Source organism: Arvicanthis niloticus, chromosome 30, assembly GCF_011762505.2.
Source record: "Arvicanthis niloticus isolate mArvNil1 chromosome 30, mArvNil1.pat.X, whole genome shotgun sequence".
Lineage (NCBI taxonomy): Eukaryota > Metazoa > Chordata > Mammalia > Rodentia > Muridae > Arvicanthis > Arvicanthis niloticus.
Window position 1 is genome coordinate 1405363 of NC_133438.1, and position 22710 is coordinate 1428072.

The 22710-nt window shown below is 42.6% G+C and overlaps 2 protein-coding genes across 10 annotated transcripts in view; one reads left to right on the forward strand and one right to left on the reverse strand.

Moving 5' to 3' along the window:
- Positions 1-952: 952 nt before the first annotated feature.
- On the reverse strand, positions 953-19486 carry LOC143440729 (neurotrophin receptor-interacting factor 1-like). 3 transcript variants are annotated; one of them, XM_076927486.1, is made up of 8 exons: positions 19317-19486; positions 18960-19037; positions 18090-18216; positions 17203-17298; positions 9123-9605; positions 7053-7141; positions 5747-5873; positions 953-5427 (listed from the first exon to the last, which is right to left on the reverse strand). In XM_076927486.1, exons 2-8 carry the CDS (start codon positions 18990-18992, stop codon positions 3899-3901), a joined length of 2484 nt encoding a protein of 827 aa, XP_076783601.1. In that variant the 5' UTR covers positions 18993-19037; positions 19317-19486; the 3' UTR covers positions 953-3898. The 3 variants fall into 3 exon arrangements, with proteins under 3 accessions (XP_076783601.1, XP_076783600.1, XP_076783599.1); XM_076927485.1 differs by having other exon boundaries at positions 19205-19486; XM_076927484.1 differs by having other exon boundaries at positions 19175-19486.
- A 48-nt stretch (positions 19487-19534) lies between these two features.
- Positions 19535-22710, forward strand: part of Znf329 (zinc finger protein 329) — a 28823-nt gene continuing 25647 nt past the window's right edge. Inside the window, exons 1-2 of one of the 7 annotated variants that reach the window (XM_076927512.1) lie at positions 19567-19824; positions 21860-21959. The gene's annotated coding sequence lies outside the window, so the exon portion shown is untranslated. The other 6 variants (XM_076927510.1, XM_076927508.1, XM_076927511.1 and 3 more) reach the window with 6 other exon arrangements.

Below are 22710 nucleotides of genomic sequence, written 5' to 3' on the forward strand. Positions count from 1 at the left end.
TAGAACAAGGAAGTAGGCTTCAGACATGAAAATGACTTTGAGCTAGGACAGGGAAGTAGGCTCAAATATTTTGGTCATCCTGATAAATCCTTAGAAACAGTGATCATGGGAGTGTGCATGGAACTTTGTGTATTACCTTGATTGTTCTTTGACTATTTATATTTATTGTCTTGCTTGTTCCTTGATTATTTGCATCTATTGTATTGCTAGTTCCTCAACCTAGAACTGACCTTAATACTTGCATGTAGTTAAAATGGTATAAAAGCAAAAAAGGAGGAAGAGGGATGGGATAGGGGTTTTTTAAGGAGGGGAAATGGGGAAAAGGGATGGCAACTGAAATGTAAATAAATAAAATATCCCCTCCCCCCCAAAAAAGAAAGAAAGAAAAGAAGAGGAAAAAAAAAAAAACCCCTGTACTCCTAAGTTGGAAAATCTAAAATAAATGGATAATTTTCTTGGTACATGCTACTTACCAAAGTTAAATCTAGGTAAGATAAGCAATTCATATAGACTCGCACTATTCCATTTGTATTTATCTCTCATTATTACCTAAGTGTATACTCAAATTTAATATTAAAAATTTCAGGGGCTGGAGAGATGGCTCAGCGGTTAAGAGCACTGACTCATCTTCCAGAGGTCCTGAGTTCAAATCCCAGCAACCACATAGTGGCTCACAACCATCTGTAATGTGATTCGATGCCCTCTTCTGGTGTGTCTGAAGACAGAGAAAGTGTACTCATATACATAAAATAAATAAAATCTTAAAAAAATTCATAGCTGGCTGTGGTAGTGCAGGCTTTCAATCTAAGCACTTGGGAGGTACAGGCAGGTTGAACTCTGAGTATGAGGCAAGCCGAGTATATATAGTAAGTTCCAGGACAGCTAGAGCTACATAGTGAGACTTTGTCTCAAACAAGACCCACCCTGGACCAAAAAAAAAAAAATGTCTGGGCATGGTGGCTTATACCTTTAATCTCAGAACTTGGGAAGCTGAGGCAGGTTGTTACTCATCAACTCAAAGCCAGCCTGGTCAATATAGCTAGTTTGAGGTCAGCCAGGGCTACATAAGTGTCTCTTTTTTTCCAAATATATATTTTACATTCATCTTTCTCATCAGCTACTTTTGGTAGATTTTTCATTTTTCTCTGACCAATCTCTTCTATTTCTTGTAAAGTAAAACGCAAGATTTATCTTCCACTCTTCCATCTCTAAACATGACAAACGTGGTAAATCTCATACGTCCATAAAAAGTGCCTTCATTTTTATTGTCAGAGTTCCAGAAGTGGGATTCCATGTGTAAGTAAGAATATGCAGAGTTTAATTTCCACTGGTTCTTGCTACATTGCCCTTCCAAAATGGTGCTTAACAGTTTGAGGATGTAGACAGCATTATCACAACTGTTTTAAGTGTGGGACAGGCTCAATGAGAATTTTCTACTTGACATTACTTTCCACCTGAGAGCTTGAAAGGCAACCACACACACAAAGCCAAGTGTTCATATACATCCGACCTGTATTAAAACGGCTCCAGGTGTTCCACTTACAATTCTTTGTCGTCCTTGTTGATCCCAGAAACCAATGGTCAGGAACCATCTGTATGGTCTCCAAATTTACCCACAGGTCATCAAATAACAAAATGGCTGTTTTCTGCCAGTAATTTGTAATTGCTCATTATATACAATATATAGCCAAAACGTATTTCCAAAGCCGTAGGCTGCACCTTCTGGCCCAAAGTTTCCTATAGCCCTCCATTGCTGCGCTTAGCTCATATTACTGTTAGGGATCCAGAAAAAGAGATTCTTGAGTTTTGCTTTCTAGTCCAATCATTTGTTTCATACCTGATAGGCAATAATGTGGAGTAATTTACCAGCAAACACACATTTTGGGCCAACTTAAGTCCCATTTCAAAAATGATTAAAACAGCACTATGTCTGATATATGCCTCCTAGTGGCCCTTTTTCTACACATTTGACCTTATAACATGCAATGTACCCTCTGGTCCTGTCTCTAAGTCCTATTTGTTTCAGAGAAAGGTGAGGTATTCACCCAAGAGGGCATATTTACACCTGCTCTATAGGATAAATCCCAATGGATCTGGTGTGTATGCTGGAGTTGAACCCAGGGCTTCATATATGCAATGCGCATGCTCACCCACTGTGCCACACCCTCAGCTCTAGAATGTTTTCAAATGTTATAAAGAACATTGTGGGGTGTGTATGACCTGGGGATGAAAAACATTATGTGTGCCTGTGGGTATATATGAGTGCAGGTGCCAAGAGTCCAGAAGAAGGTGCTAGATCCCTTGGAGCTGGAGTTACAAGTGGTTTTTGAGCCGTCAAATGTGGATGCCACAAATCAAACTGGGTCCTCTACAAGAGCAGCAAGAATTCTTAACCATGGAGCCATCTCTTCAACTCCGAAGAATTCTAGTTTTATTTTGTGTGACTGCACACCATGGCACACATGCGGATGTCAGTGGACAACTTGCAAGAATCAGTTCTCTTCCCACTGTATTTGTCCTAGGGATTAAAATCAGGTCATCAAGTTTGGTGGCAGGCCCCTTTACCAGCTGAGCCATATTGCTAGTCCGTTGCTTTCCTTTTTTTTGTTGACCTGGATATCTATGTATGTATGTATGTATGTATGTATGTATGTAATGGAATTTGAAAGTGAGTATCAAACACATGCCCTGGCATTGCCAGTGTTTTGTTGCTTAACGGTGATGAACTTCTCCCGTAACTGGTCCTTTAGGGACGATGGTAATGTAAAGCCAGAGGATATTCTCATGTGACCCTGGATTCACTACAGACTTCTAGACCTCTGGGCCTCCAATGATTCCTGAAGATATCCTGCCCCCTGTACAATGATCTGCTAGTACTGGTCGAGATCACGACATAAAAGATAGTTAATTGCCAGGTGCCTCACACTTTTAATCCCAGAACTTAGGAGGCAGAGGCAGGTGGATCCCTGAGTTTGAGGTCAGCCTGGTCTATAGAGTGAATTGTAAGACAGCCAGTCCTACCCAGAAAAACCCTGTCTCAAAAATAAAAAAACAAACAAATGATGCTTAATTAAGCAGATATTATTCAAGGTACCCTAGTGTAGTGGGTCTGATAGTATGAATTTCTCTTCTCATGTGTATATATAAACATACATACACACATGCTAATTAGAATGACTTACAGGCTGTAGTTCAGGTAGTACAATGGCTGTTTATCAATGGAAGATGGAAGGTCTACGAATCCAGTAGTTTTTCAGTTCGTGAGGCAGGATGTCTCAGGTGGTACATGCCAGAACCTCTAAGTAAGCTCTAATGCCAGTGAGGGGATAGACTAGCTAGTGAGAGCAAGCAGGCAAAGATGGCAAGCTTCCTTCTTCTGTGTCCTTTATATAGGTTGCCAGTTGAAGGTGCAACTCAGATTAAAAGTGTGTTTGCCCATTTTAAATGATCTAGTTAAGAAAAAAAATTCCTCAATGGTATACTCAGCTGCTAGTGTTTAGGTTAATTCCAGATGTAGTCAAATTGATAATGAAAAACAGCTATTAGAGCAGAAAAAAAGTTCCACACAAATATAATAGTTTATCTGCATACGTTTAGTTTTTGTCATTCACACACTACCCTGTATGGAAATCAGTGCAATTGTTGGTCCTTGGCTTTTTAAACTTAAAAGCATTTTCAGATCTTTTATTTCCTTTTGAGGATAAATGAAGCAATTAAGAACTCCCAGATGCTTTCACTCAGTGCTTGCTGGGTGGTGTCCTTAGCTGTCCTTAAGGTGACAGCTTAAGGTATCCTTAAGGCTCTCCTTATTCAAATTCTATCTATCATACTAAGTGTTTACATAGCACATTTCATGGCTAAAAAAATAGTGCTTTGAAAGCTTTGAAAGGCACAAAGGCTACAATTTGGGCTGCTTCTTGAACTTTATCCCGTGTGTTTTCTGATGCCCAATAAGGTGTGAGCTCTGTGTGAAGGCCTTCCCACAACTGGTGCACACATATGGGCGCTCCCCAGTATGAGTTCTCTCATGCCTGGTAAGGTGGGAACTCTGACGGAAAGCTTTCCCACAGTGCTGACAGTGGTAGGGCTTAGCTCCTGTATGAGTTCTCAGGTGCTGAGAGATGGCTGAGCGGTCATTGAAGGTCCTCCCACACTCTGAACACTCAAATGGTCTCTCCCCACTATGAATTCTAATATGCTGTGTGAGGGAGGAGCTCTGAACAAATGCTTTCCCGCAGGCCATACACATGTAAGGCCGCTCTCCTGTGTGGATCTTCTTGTGGACAGAGAAATACCTAGCATTTCGGAACATTTTGCCACATTCACTGCATCGGCAAACTTGGCTTCCTTTGTGAATTTTTATAAAGAATATCTGCTGAGCATGCCGGTTGATGCCTTTCCCACAATTGTTTGCTCTCCTGAGCTTTCTCACTTCGGAACCCTTATAGTAAGTTTTTATATAGGGACCACAGTTTATGGAAGCATTGATTTCCCTGCCTTTTCCTCTTTCAGAGGTCTTGAGGTGATTTTTTATATAGGGAACATGTTTTTCAGAAGTGCTAACTTCCCTGACCTTTTGCCTTTTAGAACCCTTCTGGTGAGGTTTTCCATGTTTCAAGGAATTCCTATTTCCTTGGACTTTACCTCCTTCATAGCCTTTCTGGTGAAGTTTTACAGGTAAAGCATGTGTCAAGATACTGTTATCCCTGGCTGTTCCTGCCACAGACCCCATCTGGTGATTTTGTACAGATGAACCTTGTGACATGGAATTGTTACTTTTCCCAACTTTATGCAATTCAGGGCCTTTCTGGTCAATGTTTGTAGGTGCATCAGGTACCATGGCATTGCTACTGTCCTTGAATTTAATCTCTTCAGAGCCAGTGTTTTTCTGGTAAAAATTTGCAGGCACAGTAAGTGTAATGGGATCTCTGCTGGCTGCAGCTTCTCCCTGCTCAGAACCCTGTTGGTGTTTTGCTATAGAGGACTCATGTGTCACAGGATTGCTGCTACTCTTGTCTTGCCACTCCACAGAGTCCTTTTGCTTATTTCTTATGCGTAAACCTCGTGTCATGGAAATGGTGGTTTTCCTGCATTTCCCCTTTCTTGTGCCCTTCCGTTTAACTTTTACATGCTTGCTGGGAAGAACTTCATTGAGTGAGCCCTGGCTTTTGTTAAGAGTAGTTCCGTCCTGAGCCTTGGAGCTTTCAGAGAACTTCTCCTGAGGTTGGCCTTTTTCCTGTAGAAGCCCCACTTGATTTGATTCTATGGTGTGCATTTCTGGGACTCCATTTTGTGAGATAGTTTCAAAGACAGTGGACTGGGTACCATTCCTTGAGAGATCTTTTGGGGTTGGGTCATGAATTGGTTTTACCACAGGAATATGAGAGTCTAAAGTTAACTCTTTGTTTCCCAGTGTAGGCTCCCACCCTGAAAGAAATCAAAAGATATACATATTGTAGTTATAAGTGACAGTATTAAAAAATAAAGTTACATCTTCTTAAACAGTTATTCAGTCTAGGGAGTGACAAGCTGTGAAGCAGCAAAACCAGGAGCTTTCTCACTCCCCTAGACAAACCAGACATGAGGCTGCCTCTGTGCACTTAAGGCTCCTTACCAATGCAGGGTCACAGTTTTAGAAAAAGATCCTGGACAGACAAGAGATTCTTGAGAGCACAGCCAGTTCTGACACTGGGTAGAGAAAAACTGAGAGATCTGGGGGAATTTCTAAATGTAGGAATAGCCTTACCCACAGAGACCAAGTTGCCCAAGGTCTCTAGCATCACATCATGATACTCGGTCCTCTGCATCGGACCTAGTAGCCGCCACTCCTCCTGACTGAAGTCCACAGCCACATCCTGGAAAGTCACCGGCTCCTGTAATGTTATAAAAGCTCCATGTTTGCCAGTGTGGGCAGAAGAAAGGTCACTGGGACATGATACCACACAGAAGGACTTTTCTGCTTTGGTGGTTTACTTAGAGACAATTACTTTTCTGACCCCAAAAGAGATCCACAAGGTATTTCTCCAAACTAAAGCCTGGGTCCCAAGTTGGTAGGCAGAGCTCCTGATTGACAAAGAGCTACAAGTACAGTAAGCATGCTACACTGATCATACTAGCACCTGTATTAAGCCTGCATTGTAAGGACAACACCCTCCAAAGGACTGTCCCCCTCTGGAGACAGCCTTGTCCTGTAATATACAACCTACAATGAAGACCAATCCTTGCTGTTAATGGACAGGTCTGACCTATGTATAATAGTCACCTATGCCATGTCAGTTTCTTATGAGTGACTAAGGATTCGGAAAGGAAGACTCTTCCTTCTCATCACCTTGCCCGGATCTGGGAGGTATTCTGCCCAGATGCAGCAGAGCCTATCTTAGAAGGAACAGTATACACAGCAATGAGTCTGGGATCAGTTTCTTCCCATTCCCAGGGAGCAGCCTTGCCTGAAGCCTAACCCACATTGCCCATTACATGAGACCCAACAATTCCGTCACACACCCGAGCCAATATAAACCACTTGTAGGGAAGAGTCATATACACACTAATGTCACTAATACCATATACATAATACACACTAATGCCATATACATACCATTTTCCTGGCCGACAGGGCTAATCCTATTGCATGCCCATCACCTACTTCTGAGACTGATCTGAGCCCATGCTGTTTCATTTCTAATTCCCCAATTAAGTGTCTCCAAAGGACAAGGGCTCACTCATTTCTAATTCTCTAAAGGATAAGGGCTCACTCATTCTAACTAGGGTACAATGTAGTTCTTACAAACTACCTGTGATTCTTCTGGTTCTTATGTTTCTCAGTCTTGGTTCTTGAACACCTACTGTTTGCTTTCACTATGCCCATCACAACGTCAGGAGGGTTACTCTTCACACTTGGGTTTTTAAGAATTCCACTTAGGCCCAAGAACTCAGAAAGTTAAAATGGCTTCTATCTTCTGTGAAGTCTTGGCAAGGCTTAGTGTAGAAGGGACATTTTAGGGGTGGTCCCTTAAAGGAAGCTGTGACCAAAGGAACAAAAAATTCTTGCTTACCTCAGGTGGTACAGTAACCGGTAAGGTGGCCACATCCTCCCTTTTCTCCTTTAGTTGATCAGTGGCCTCACTAGAGCAGGCAAGCAGAGCTGGAGAAGATGCCATATGAAGAGTTAGTGAGGCGGTGGCCCTCAGGCCGAAAGAACCGCCAGGTCTGCAACCCATGGCCTATGCACACCTATGCCCCTTGATGGTCTATGTTGACCTCTTCACCACAGTAAACAATTCCTGTAACTGGATGGCCCAGTGTGTTACTCTGCATGAACCAGAGACTGGTATTTCTACTATAGAAACCTTTTATTTTCTCCCCATTCCAGCATCTGTCTCAGGCTCTGATTTCTGAAACAATGGCCTTTCCTTAGTGGTAAAGTCTGTTTCTAGTCTCCAAGCCCTTATGGTGCTTGTATGGTTCCCCCTTTGCTGCCTTGGAGAAGAGAAGGATCTTCCTTTGGTCACAGAATGTGTCCCCATTTTGTGCTACTGGTCATATTAAACATCCCTGGCCAGTACTAACAGCCCTTCCAAGGATTCTTCCAGGTCCAGTCTTCCTCATGTGTCTCCACATACTCTATGGGCTTTGACCATGCTGATTCTACTCCAGCTAGGATGGGGACAAATGACATCACCCAGCCTGCTCCACCATACCATCCCTTCACCTTCATGGACTCTGGGAGACACGGGAGACCATACACTTTTAAAGCAAATGAAGCTTTTGCTGGAACATTTAGGAAAGAGAAATTCTGTGTTTGGAAGCCTTAATGGCAATGACACCAGCTGAAAGCAGGCAAGTGTGATGGATGAGGGGATGAGTGGAGGCTCTTATTGAACCTCCTAGGTAGAGGTGTGCCTAGAGTTAGAGAGAGCATCCTGGAACTCTTCCAGTAAGGATTCCCTTCTTCCTAAAGCCACTTTACAGCTTTTTTGGTATTTGTAAGTACAGTTTATGTGCATGTGTGTTTGGGTGCATTCAGAGGATAGATGAGGATGTCTGGTGTCTTAATCTATCTTTCTTTACCATGTCCATTTGAGACAGAGTCTTTCACTGAACTTGTAACCAGGCTGGAGGACAGGAAACCCGAGTGACTTTCCTGTCTCCATCCACTGTAATAGTGTGGTTACGCATGCATGACCATACCCATGTTTTTTCAACATGTAGCTTCTGGGGGGAGTTGAACTCCAGTTAACTGTCATAAACTGCTTCACTTCCTAAATCCTGGGTATTAAAGCCAGAATGCTGTGCTACTCCTGGGTGATAGCCCCAGTCCTTTTCTATTTTGAGACAGGGTCATGATAAACTGGTCACACTGACTTGAACTCATTTGTAGCTCAGGCAGGCCTTGAACTGGCCTCTTGAGTATCTTAGATTATAAGCCTACATCATCAGGTCTGGTAAAATACATTAAGGTTTCAGAGACCAGAGCTCTGGCATCAGCCTCACTGGCTTAAAATCAACATGTTCTTCTTGGATATAGGGAAGAACTCATTCTTTGCCTTTTCACTTCTACAGGCTATACAAGATTCCTGGAAAATGTTTCATTGGGATACATTCTGGGATACTGTTTCTTTTCTTCACTGTTCTTGTCACAGCAGGTTTCAGCAACAGAAGCAGCCGCCACAAACTCCACCTGTATCCTGACCTCTTCACCATCTTAGTACTATCATATGTGTATTCACTTGTCACATCCCATCTTTTCTGAAGGCCCGCAGGCTCAGTCAACTCTCGAGTCTCCCCTTAGTTGGACTTCATTTATAGCCCCTTCAAAGAACTGGAAGGCTGGCTATGTATTAGGGACCACAACAGGATAAAGGAAAAAAAAAAAAAAAAAAAAAAAAAAAAAAAAAAAAAACATTGCATCTGTAAGCGTTCATGAAGCCCATGGAAGGTTTTTGTTTGGGAAAATAGGGATGAATACCAAACACTTCAGATTTCCATTAATTCTAACTGGGAACATGGGAGATCCGGATGTTTGTGGTCTGAAATGGGAACATCCTCAGTCACCTCAGCACTCCTCATTCCCTCACAAAGCCTTCACAGAGATGTTTGTCACATCACCCTTTCAGGACACTCACCATCATCCTTAGACACCGAGGCCATATTCTCCAACAAAGACACCGCTGCTTTGCAATCTTCTGGGTGATGGGATTCTACCCACACCCGCAACTTCTCAGGCAGTGCACTCAGGAACTGCTCGAGCACCAGCAACTCTAGGATCTGCTTCTTTGAACGTGTATTAGGCTGCAGCCACTGGTGACACAACTTATGAAGCCGGGACACAGCCTTCTGGGGACCAGCTGACTCTTCATACTGGAATTGTCGGAACTTCTTTCGAGAAGCTTCAGTGTCATTCAAACGCTTGCTTGGTTGTTTAGCTGGCTTGCGGTTACCTGGGTTCAAATCTTCTCCACTTTCTGGATAGAGAGATTGAATCAGGGCATTCCGGGGACCAGCCACATCCTTATTCAATGTAAGGACCTCAACAACCTTGATCTTCATCAGAGGACTCTCGGCAGGAAAGGAATTCATTCCAGGGTATGGAGAAGGCCCAGAACATTCTAAAAGTCAAAACCAGAGCAAACGCTAGGTAATGTGGCACATTCCTATAATCATTGTTCTTGGGAGGCAGGGGAAAGAGGGCAAGAGGGGATCACTGTTAAGAGTCTAGTCAGATCTACATATTGAGTTATAGGCCAACTAGAGTCACAAAGACAGACTCATCCAAAAAACATACACAAAAACAGGCTGAGTATGTAGCTCGGTTGTTAGAGAATGATGTAGCATATCCCCAGAAATTCATTAAAGCCACTCACAGTGATCCGTGCCTGTAACCCCAGCACAGAGAGACAAGAGGATCAGATGTTCAAGGTCCAGCCTGGCTACATAGTAAGGTTAAGGCTAACCTAAGATACAAGAAACCCAGTTTCATTTGCATGTTTTAAGAAACACAAATACTGGGGTTGGAGACATGGCCCAGCGGTTAAGAGCACTGACTTCTCTTCCAGAGGTCCTGAGTTCAATTCCCAGCAACCACATGATGGCTCACAACCATCTGTAATGGGATCTTAAGACAGCTATAGTGCACTCATATAAATAAAGTAAAAATAAAACAAACAAACACACAAAAAGAAACACAAACACTGTTTTGTTAAGTACATAAGGAACTGGCTCATTCTTTTATCAACAAGTACTATCATCAAGTTACGTGCATTATAGAGTATCTATCTGTATGGATTTCCTCCCTTACCCTCCTTCTTTTGTATAGTTTTTTAAAACTTGTCTTTTATTTTGCACATCATTGGTTGTTTGTATTTTGTCTAAAAAGAAATAAAATTCATGCAGATTTTTTTTCCTTTCCTTTTTGATTTTTCATTTTTTGCCTAGGTCCTAGCCCTAAGGGATTGCTCAATCACTGAGGTGTATCAACTAGGACACGCACTCTTTTGAGATAGGGGAGCTGACCCAGGTGGCCTTGAGCTCTACGTAGCAGAAGAAGACTTTTTGAGGTTCTTCTTAGCTACTGAGCACAGGAACCCATGATCATATGTGGTTTATGTGGTGCTGGGATTCAATTCAAGGCCTTGTGGATACTGGGCAAACACTTTGCCAACTATATCTGCAGCCCCTCTTTTTGCTTTTTATTTGAGGACAAGTAATTCCCCAGACTGGCCTTGAACCTGTCTTAGCTTTCCAAGTAGCTGGCATTTTTGGCCTATAACACCAGGCCTATTTGTTTCTTGCTTTAAAAAAATTTTTAAAACTTCTTCAGAGGGATGTCTCCCCTTCATCACCCATAATGTTTGCTTGAAAGCTCTGTTCATTGGTTTTAACAATGTATTGCAAGCCTTCCAGTGACCCTAGAATTTAAGTGTGGGTGCTAGAAAATGCTATCTATTTAAGAGAATCATGATACATATATCTGAGACAGACAGATGGACAGACAGACTGCACACAAAGATCCCAGAGAACAAACACATGAAAGAGAAAATGTATTCTTGAACACAAATCAACATACATGAAAATATGCTACTGGATTAGACTCTAGTAGAGCAGTCCTCAACCTGTGAGCCATGACCCCTTTGAGGGCTGAATGACCCTTTCACGGGAGTTCATAACAATAACAAAATTACAGTTATGAGGTAGCAACAAAAATAATTTTATGGTTGAGGGTCACCATAAAATGAGGAGCTGTATTAAAGGGTCACAGCATTAGGAAGGTTGAGATCCCCTGGTCTACCCAAAATACATGGCCATTCTATAGATGCTGGACTCTCAAACAAATCTGTAAATCTGAGCCCTCAGATGTCTCTGTAACACTGTCTGCCTCACGACTTCCTTTATTCTCTCAAAGTTTGGACCCATACTGAAATACCCTTTGAAGATACACTCTTGTTTCTTGGGGTTTCTTCAGGTATTCATTCAGTCTGTGGTACCTTCTTACTAAGGGCCAAGCAATTCAGTCATATTGCTAACCAATTGGAGTTTATAGAATAATTTGTTTTTTTTAAGGCTCGTGACATTTCACTTTTCCTATTCACTGTAATCCTTTATAACTGTGTATTTTCTCATTTTCAGACAATGTAGGAGTTAAAGCTGATGATTTCCCTAGAGAAACTTCCAAAGGGTCCTTGCCCATATGAGTCCTCTGATACAGGATCCAATGAGGACTCCTACTGAGGCCTTCCACATTGTCATATCCACAGGGATCCTGGTCAGGGATTTCTTTAATACTCAGTGGCTTCCTAATAGCAATTACATTCTTAAGACTATCCCTAGTACAACTGTGATACCAAATAAGAGAGCTACACATGAAAGTGCTTCTATATCATGCACGTTCTCATGGCTTTAGAGATCTCAGATGCTATTATTTATTTTTACTAAATTGTATTTTTATGGGGTGGGGGTGGGGCTCTAGTGCAAGTTCTCTCAAGATAAAACTAACTTAGGTCAGAAGTTGTTCCTGCTCAAATTATACTTCTGAGATTTCTTCCCTTGGAGGAGTTCTCAGATATTGAAAACTTCACAAAAGAGTCCTGTTTATGTCTTTACAGATTAATATCCTGTTTTAGTCATCCAACAGTTAAGGTGGTCCAAGCTGAGCTGAAACTGAGCTTTCTCACACTAAACATATTTACTGCACCCTGTTTTGATATCAGACCCCCCACCCTAAATATCTCAGAGAAAAATTTGTAAAAGACAAGAGAAAATGTGTTCTTGAACAAAAACCAACAGTAGTGGACTAGGCTCTATCCCAAACACATGATCACTCTAGATTCTAGACAGCCAACAAATTGATAAGGCCCTGAGCCCTCAGAGGTCTGTAGTGAAATTCCTTCATTTTCCATATATATGTATTCTAACATTTTGTATGAGTATTTCTTTCATTCTCTATATGTTTGCGTGAGCATGTGGACATCCTCAGGCTATATAAAGAATATCTGCCTCTCTTCCTCAAACAAAAGGGAAATGACTCCTATAAGGTTCATTTCCTGCTTCAGTTCTTACTTTGACAATTTTCAAATTTGGGGCTGGAGAGATGGCTCAGCTATTAATAGTTTTTTCCAGAGGACCTGGGTTCCATTCCCACCACACATATGATGACTCAAAACCATGTGTCACTCCAGTCCCAGGGACTTAGATGCCCTCCTTTGGCCTCAGAGGGAACTGCATGCAGAGAGTGCACAGAAAAACACACAGGCAAAACCACACATACACAAAGGGGCAAAAAAGCATTTTTTGGAGGTTCTCCTGTGATTACGACTTATTCATCTACTAGTTAATCTCTTTTTCCCTTATTTATTGACAGGGTCTCACTATGCTACCTTAGTATTCTAGAATTCCTAAGAGACCAGCCTTCTGCCTCTCAAGTGCTTTGATTTAGCTATGTGACACCCATGCCTGACCAACAGTGTCTTTTATGCATTGCTTCTAATGATTAAGTCTAGTTAGCTTTCAAGTGCCCCACTTTAGGAATATACATGTGGCTATGTTTTTTGAATGGCCACAGAATGACAAGTGAATACATGAGCACAACCTAATTTATTTTCCCATGTTGCCATCACAGGATCTTATTCAACTCAAAGCTTTCTTGAGGATGAATGACATTTGTCTTAGAATTTATCCATTTTCTCATATTATCTCACCAATCACATTCCATGCTGTCATTCTAGCTGGAGAGGCTTGTAAACTCAGTTGTAAGAAAGGATTTGAACTTTGGATTCAATCTCAATTTTGGGCATTAATAGTAATGTATGACATTCTAAAATCTCATATTTTTATTTGCTACCTGGACCTCTTGAACTTCAAAAAAGCAATTGGCGCAGGAAACCTCCTTGGATGTGTCACTGGTCCCTTTTCATCTATGATCGATTGACAGGATAAGTAGAGACTTGGCACAGTTTAAATCCAACTTTCAAGGTAAACACTACTAGGTAGTTCTTCATGATTAGTGTAAAGTTTTTACCTAACATTATGTCATTATGGAGAGAAAAAGAAAACCATAGTTCCACTCTTTAAAATAGTTTATGCCTTTAACACCTTTAAAACAAGTGAATTCCAAAAATTCAGGCTGTTTCCCTTGCAATCCACGTCTGGGGATGTACGGAGCTCAGTGGCAGGTGCTTGCATAGCACATACAAGGCCCTGGGATCAGTCTCCAGCACCACAAAGCGTTCTTGTAGTAAATATCCAAATTATGAACTATGGCCATAGAAAATCCCTTCAAGGCTTCCTTCACCCATAGGAATCCTCGGCATTGTTTTGGTCCAGTTTATCTAATGATGTGGATCCACTGAGTCTACCTGTGAGTCAAACTCTTTAATTCTCCCCAAACCTGATACTACTCTCCCAGAGCAGGCATTACCATTTCAACCCTGAACACTACTGGTGCTTGCTTCCTTTCTCCATCTGTGTCCTGCCACAGCTCTTTCTTTACAAACCAACCAGAGTGAGCTGTGAAAATCCATGTCACACCATTCCTCAACAATAAAAGTCAAGCTTTCCCCAAAGCTGATGCGGCCAGGTGCTTTCTGCTAACTTAACCGGCATGGTCTTGTATCTTGGTTTCCTACTCCCAGCTTCAAAAATTTCCCATTTCCATCATATAGGAATGATTTTTCATTCATTAGAAAACACTAGATGAATATCTACTCATTCAGATGAATGTTGATGTGAAACTAAACATCATCACCAAAGATGGCAGCAGGTAGAGATCTGACAGGTGAACAGGGTCAGAAAGTGTTCTGATGCTACTTCACCAGAGCATAAAAACACAAAGAGAAGCATCCGGTGGCACATGGTGTGCTTTATAGCCAAAATATAAATAAAAAAAATTTGAAGATAGCAAAAACAGTGAAAACTACTATGTCTTTCATGAATATTAAGACAAAGATACAACCTTACAGCAAGGCATTTCTTATATCTACTATGTTATCACTTTAACTGTTCAAAGGAAAAAAAATCACTATAACCACCTTGGAATATTCTGCAATGGAAATAGATATTTTCCTATTTATCATATAGTAATGATTTTCCATTCATTAGAAAGCACTAGATGAACATCGATGTGGAACAAAGCAGAATCTAGCGTCATCCTCATCAAAACCTACACATTTCCCTGTACGATAAGCCAGATACCCACTCTTTATTTTCAGAATCGTGTTTTGGATATGATGATGAAACTATTGTCCAAAGGAAAGAAAAAGTTAACAACACCCATAGACTCATGTTTGAATACTTGGTCCCAGTTGGTTGAACTCCTTGGTAGGATTAGAAGTTGTGGCCTTGCTGGACAAGGTGTGTCCACTGGGGGTGTTTCCAAAGCTCATGCCAGCCCCAGTTAGCTCTCTCCCTCTGCCTTCTGCTTGTGAGTCAGATGTATACTCTCAGTTACTGCTGCAGTGCCATGCTACCCACTATGATGGTCATGGACTAACCCTTTGAAACTGTAAGCCCTCCGTTACATGAACCTACAGGATTTGGAGTTTGCCTTGCTTAATTCTGACTAGGTCCAGTATTTCCTCACTTTCCCTCTTCTGGAATAGAAATATATATTCTGTGCCACTGTATGTTAGAAGAATGTAACTTGCTTTTTGCATTTTAATGAGGGGGGCTACAATTAAAAAGATTGCTTTGAGTCTCAGAAGAGACTTTGAACTTGTGTGAGTACAGTGCTCTCAGAGGACAGAACAGGGCATCATGGAACTTCTGAGACTGGAGTTACAGATGGTTCTGAGCTGCCATGTGACTGCCAGGGCTCTGCAAGCATAGCCAATGCTCTAACCACTGAGCAATCTCTCCAGCCCCTAGTCTATGAACTTTTAAAGTGTTGACACTGTGAAAGGCCATGGGGACTTTTGAAGTCGGACTAAATGCATACTGCCATGGGCCTATGGGGCCAGCAAGTAGACTGTGGTGATTTGAATGAAAATGGCCCTCTAGGCTAATATATTTGAATGTTTGGTTCCAGGTTGGTGGCACTGTTTAGAAAAGATTAGGTGTTGTCTTGTTGGAGGAGCTGTGTCACTGGGGTTGACTTTTGAGGTTTGAAAGTCCATGCCATTCCCAGTTGGCTTGAGCTCTCTAGCTGCTTCTGGTTTGTGAATTAGGAAGTGAGCTCTTAGCTATGCTTCAGCACCACGCCCGCCTGTCTGCCTGACACCATGTACCTCACCATGATGCTTCATGGACTTACCCAGTGAACCATGCCCGCCTGTCTGCCTGACACCATGCACCTCACCATGATGCTTCATGGACTTACCCAGTGAACCATGCCCGCCTGTCTGCCTGACACCATGCACCTCACCATGATGCTTCATGGACTTACCCAGTGAACCATGCCCGCCTGTCTGCCTGACACCATGCACCTCACCATGATGCTTCATGGACTTACCCAGTGAACTCCATGGGAACCCTCAATCAAATGTTTTTTCTCATATCCTGGTCATGGTATATCTTCACAGCAATAGAAAAGGAATTAAAACCTCAATGTTAAGAGGATGTAGCAGCATGCAGGCTCGTATGAACAACCATGCTGGGATTAACCAGAACAGGTAATAGCGACAATTAAGTCCAATCAAATTTCATGTATATTCTAATAGCTTTTCTCAACTAATCCAGGAAAACTGGAGTTTATCTGGAAGATTAAAAGACATCCAAGATTTCTTTGTTTTGTTTTTTTTTAAGATGGTTTCTCTTTGTAGGCCTGGCTGTCCTGGAACTTGCTCTGTACACCAGCTGGCCTTAAAATTACAGAGATCCAACTGCCTCTGTTTCCCAAGTGCTGGGATTAAAGGTGTGTGCTACCACTACCTAGCTAAGATTTTTTTTTTTTTAAACTACAAGGGGTATAGAAATTTATTAAAGTTCATCAATATACAATAAAATGTGTCACATTATGGCATGCACCCAGAAAGGGGAAAAAAGAAACCAACAAAGCACAAGAACACAGAAGAGGCTTCTGTACTATGACAGTAGTAATTTAGTCTACAGAAAGATGCTGTTTCCAACAAACAGAAGAAGAATGAATCTGAACTTTTGAGGGGCTCAAAGATTTTATGCCCATCATACATAAAGTGAAACCAGATAAACAGAACAACAACAAAAAAGGTTAAAAATGCTTGGGTTCAAAAAAAAAACTACTCAGACAATATGCCTATGTGCTTAAAAACAACAAGAAAAAAAAAAAAACTCAGAAAAGAAATAAAAACAGGAGCCAGTGTGGTAGCACATATTTGTAATTCCAGAACACCTAAGACAGAGGGATGGTCAGGAATTCATATCCTTAGTTAATTGATAGGTTGGAGGCTAGCCTCAACTACCTAAGACCTTATCTCAAAACAAAACAAAAATCCAAAACAACAAAACTCCCAACACAAACACCACCACCACTATACACAAACCCCAAATACCACAACCCCAAACCTAAATAAAGACTGAAGCTGGGGATGTTAGTTCAAATGGTAACATGTCAGCTCTGCTTATGTGAAAGGCCCTGGGCTTAGTCACCAGCATCAAGAAAAACTGACTGCATATTAGAAAATAACCTATACTTATTACAACATGCTACCTGAGTTCTCATACTGCTCAGAAGACGTCAGTCTCAGAATAACCAGAAGGTCCATCCCTTTTGGAAACCCCCACATGCCTGGCTCTTACCTGGAAGATTATCTTGAGGAGTCTGTCTCTGCATTGGCCAACAGTCCTCTGCTTCTTCTAACTGAGATATCACATGTGGCTTGGAAAAGTGACGCTCTGCTCAATTGAAAAGAGACAGGGCTTGGAGGTGGGCTTAGGGAAGATGCCAGCCTGCTGCAGCATCTATTCCCTCCTTCTCCCATGCTGTGACAAGATAACATCGGGTCTTGGGCAATGACAACTACATATCCATTCCTTTGGTTCAATTTCTTGGGTTTCCTTGGCAGCAAAGGTACCATAAAGGAAAAAGGGAGGTTGTTTAACTGAGGGACATTCAGGGAAAGCTTTTGTTTCCCTGCTAAATTTGACAGTTGAGAAAGAACTGGTCAGGACTATCAACTTTTGTTTCTGCTTTAACATAGACATAAAGCTTGGAGCTAAAGCTATGAAATAACTAGAGAGGCCAGAAGACTTCCTAAGAACAGCAAAGAAATCACAATCTTTGATGATACCTCTGAGCTGCTGGACACTGGCATCTCATATGTTTGATGTGCCATAAAAATTACAGGCAACTGTTACTAGAGCTACAAACATCCCTTATAGGCTCTGCCCAGTATTCAGGGGCTCTGATGTATTGATTGGATGAAACTTCTGAAGTCATACTGAAAAGCTGCCTTTTCCCTCTCTACCAGGTTCTACATTCCCTTAACACTTCTCCTCGGGTCCCTCTAGCCTAAGCCCAAGCACAAACAGTTCAGAGAGAGGTACCACACATTCAGAGTTGGGGGCAGGTAGAGTCAAGCAAGACTGGCATTGAACTTCCAATCCTCCTCCACCTCCGAAGTGCTGGAAATAAAAGCATGCTCCACCCACCCTAACAGGCTTTATTAAAGTGGAGGCTGCCTTACCCACTGAAATCACGTTACTGTAGTTCTCCATCATGATCTCCCTGTACAGGCACTTCTGTTGGAGGTCTAGCTGTGCCCACTCTTCCTTGGTAAATGTCAGTGATACATCTTCAAACTTCACAGATTCCTAAAAGCCACAAGACGGAGTTCAGCCACGGGTTTTTCTCTTCCACAGTGAGAGAAAAATAGAAAAGTTGGGCAAGATGACCCAGTTACATTTGACTTGTCTCCAGTTCCTTTGTCTAAATCCTTGAGCAAATCTGTCTGACACTAATCAGGGGACAAGTGAGACCTGTGGGCTATGAAAACCTGTTCTTTTCTCACTAACCAAGGGATAGGACTGTTGGTTCCCACCTGCACCTCTTTTCCTGGTTTTGAATTGTCATTTCCTTAAAGTAGCTGCTGCAAACTAACCGTGAGCCTCTTATTTTCTTACACCTGTCAGTTTCTTCACCAGACCCCCAGCTTAAAAAAAAAAAAAGTTGGAAAGGTCTGGTGAAATGGCTCAGTCGGTAAAGGTGCCTGCTACCAAGCCTGAGTTTGATTGATCTCCAGGACTCATATGTTGGAAGAAGGGTAACGATCCGGAAAGGTGTCCTCTGTCCTCCACAAGCAGGCAGTGGCACACACGTGCACACCCACACACAAAATAATTGTAATAGAAATGGTTTTTTGCTTTTAAATTGAAAAGCCTCAATCTGGCTTGCCAGTTCCCGGTTCAGAAATCAGTTTGTTTGTTTCTTCTATTCTAACCACCCTCTCCGGCAGTCTTTCAACTCCTCCCGGAACTCTAGGGTATCTGAGAACAAGATTCGCACCCCTAGCAGGCCCCTGGACGGGTTCACAAGCTGAAAAGAAGCCTTTACTCACCTGGGGCCAGGTTGTTGGAAGCGTGGAAGCCATACTGTCCTCAAAGGTCTCAGGAGAGTAGGCAGAACACTGGGGAAACTGAAGGCGGAAGAGGGGGGCACTAAGGAATGCGCTCCGTGGCTCCCCCACCTCTGCCCATATCCCACTCTTTAGCAGGACGTGAGCAGTCCTCCCCAAAATTGCAAAGTGCCCAATGAGTCCTCTCCCCGACTCACATAAGCCTACAAGACAGGTTCCCGTCTAACCGATAGGGGGAAGCTGATGTTCTGTAATCCAGAATGCGGTTGGTTTTCTTAAAATGTGTTCTCCATCTAGAACGCAAAGTTTTCCTCAGGATCCGGAGCCACGACTACACACCTTCTCCCGGGTCTGTAGAAGTGGAGCCACTAACGAAGCCTCCAGTGGGCTCCAGAGGTTGCAAATAAAACAGAAGATGGGCGCTGTCCCCGACGGGGTTTCCCGCGGTGTTTCGCTAGAAGTGCCTGCGAAACACACAATGGCGCTCGCCCGTCGGTCTGGTTCTGAAGTGCGTCAGCTCACTGGTCGGGACTACAACTCCCAGACGCCCCCGCGGGCGTCGAGCGGCAACAATTAGGCGGCGTCCGTCCTGTTGGCGGGTGAAGTCAAAGTCCGCAGGAGTGCGCTATTGGCTGCTAAAGAACTAGGACGAAGCCTTTGAAGGAGGATACTAAGACGCTGAGCACCAGCACCTCTATGGACAGAGACCGAGGCTAAGGAGAGTCGAACCCACTGACCGGAGCAAATGAACTTGGACAAGACGGAAGCTGAGGCTGGCAAGGGGTGGGCCGGAAGTGCTGGTGTTAGATCTGCTGCGGGTTGCAGGCTGTGTAGCCGAGTAAGGAAGGTGGGATGAGGGGACGGACGGAACGTACAGCGACCCTAGCGTAGAGGGGAGGGATCCGGATGCGGCTGGCTGTAGGTCGGAGGCAAGAGAAGACAAAGTCATTTAAGTGAGTTTCCTGAGGGGAAGGAGAACAAATGCAATCGTGCTGAGGTTTTACCGGTGCCCTTAAAGGGAGAGGAAGAAAGGACTAAACTGTAGAAACAGAAAGTCATTAGGCATTGGAATTAAACGTTTACTCAAGTTTCTATGAGAGGACAGGACTTTGCCTCCAGATTTGTAGAGTGGGCAGGGTTGTAGGTCTTACAACGTTTAGGTGGGAAGTGTGGAGACCTGGTGGACCTGAAGTATACGGTAGGATACGCTAAATGTCTTCTCCAGTTTTCCCCAGCAGAGGAAGCGGTGTAGTGAGAATTCTGGAAATTTGGTATATATATATATATATGAAGGTGCTTTTGTTTTGATTCCAGGCGTAGGGATGTGGGGCTGCTTCGGACTGCCTGCAGCAACTGACTATGATTTGTCTTGTGCTCTAGCAGAATCGTGGTTCTGTCTGCGGCAGATAGTTTTTGTGATTGTGTTATATTTGGAATTCTGGGGACTTTTCAGAGAGTGTATAAATGTTAGGGCCCGATAGGCTGGGAGCTGGGGTGGGCCAGTTGTTGGTTATATAGGTAGGAGGTTGTTTGTGGTTTGTTAGTAGCTGAGGTCAAAGGAGAAGCAACAGAAAAGAAATCAGATTCAGGAATTTTCCTGATTCCTCTCTCCACTCTATTCTTGTTTCTTTCCTGTCTAGTGTTAGGGGGTAAAAAGGAGGAAAGGACAGTGGTGGGAAGGAAAAGAGGACCCACAAAGTCGCAAAGACCAGCTACAAAGGGACATGGAGGACCAGAGATGTGTAAGGGGAACTAAAATTACCCTCAGTCCCAGGGACGCTAACTGTAAATATTCCTACATGTGGAGCGCTCTTGGGGCCGGTGCTAGGAATTTGGCAGGAATTTGACATTAGATTAGGACGCAGAGGTAGGCTCAAGCAAGAATTTGACTTTAGACTAGGACAAGAAAGTAGGCTCAGGTAGGAGTTTGACTTTGGGCCAGGACAAGAAAATAGGCTCAAGACCTTGATCATCTTGTAAGTCCATGAATACCATGGGACTTTGTTTATTGTCTTGTTTGTTCCTTGACCTAAAACTGACTAGTACTAGGTACTAGTACTAGTACTTTGCATGTCCTTAGAATGGCATAAAAACAGACTGGAGAAAAATAAGCCAGCTTCAGCCTCAGCACAGGCTTGAGTCATGTTATAATGTTGACTGATTGTCTTTTTCTTTTCAATCCTCGCTCCCTCCCTTGAGACCCTGTTGACTGACTGAGCTGGCTTGGTCACACACAGGGACTGATTTGTATGCTACACATCGAGAGGATGTGGGTTCTGGTAATCCCAATTATTAGGTAACCTGTGTTTAGGTTTGTTCCTAATGGCAGATTGGAGCAGGGAAAACCTGAAGTCTGCCCGACCATAATTTGGTATGTTTGTGATTCTCTAGACAGCTCAGAACAACAAAGAATTCTGTTGTGTTCCTTATACTGTCTAGTGTTCTATTCCTAGGGTCTGGTCCTTTATACTCTGTTCTGATTGGTGTAGGCTTGTCTTACTTGGAGTTCAGACATTCTGACATTCTCATAATGCCTAGAGCCTACTGACCCATCCTTCTCAACCCACCATTTGTGTATTCCTGTGAGGTTTCTAAATAGAGTCTCGGCAACACATGGTCATGCTTCTTATGGCTAAAATAGACTACATATTGTTCTCAATTTTTACTGCAATTAATTTTTATATTTAGCATTGACTCAGATTATTATGCTACTTTTAGACTGATAGGATTTCCTTGTAATTTTTTCACTCACTCACTCACTCACTCACTCACTCACTCATTCATTCCATTTCATCCTGGATCACATATATCCCAGACTATCCTTGAACTTTGTAGCTGAGGTTATCCTTGAATTTCTAATCTTCTTGCTTCCACCTCCCTAGTGCAAGGAATACAGACGAGGACCACAATGCCCATCTTTCTGTGGTGCTGGTGTTGGAGCTCAGAGCTTTGTGGCATATCAGGCAAACACTGATGATTGAGGTAAATCGGTAGCCGTCCTTGGAGTTTCTTAGCTTTCAAAAGGACCATCCTGTGAATAAGTAATTGATCCCTTTATTAATATTTTAAATTAAATAACCCTGGCTGTTTGTCAGACTATGATTGTGTGACGCAGCCGTGGAAACAAGCCACTGACTGATGGTTTTGTTTTAGATGTCAGCGTGTGTTTGTTTATGGGGCTCATCCAGTGGTTCAGTAGAGAGCTTTATTATCTTAAGGGAGCAAGTTCTCTTTCCAGCTAAAAGTTGGTTCTTATTTTTAAAAGTTAAAGTTGGGTTGTGGTGATGTACACCTTTAGTCCTAGGACTTTGGGAGGCAGAGGCAGGTGGATCTCTGTAAGTTTGAGACCAGCCTAGCCTACGGGGTGAGTTCCAGGACATCCAGGGCTGCACAGAGAAACTCTGTCTTGAAAAACAAACAAACCAAAAAAGTTAATTAATTTTTTGTTTGATTGTGTGCGTGTTTGTTTGTGCGTGGGTTCGTTCAGTGTACATGTGAAGTCAGAGGAAAGCTTTCAGGAATTGGTTCTGTCCTTTTTTCATGTAGGTTACAGGAATAGAACCTAGGTGGTCAGATTTAGTAGGAGATGGTTTTACTCAAAGAGCCATCTCAGTGGCCTGAAAATTGATTTTTTAGAAAGTTTACATTTATTTATTGTACGTGTTTGTATTTCTGTACCACAACATATCTATAGAGGTTAGGAAATAACTTGAGTTTGGTTCTGTCCTTTATC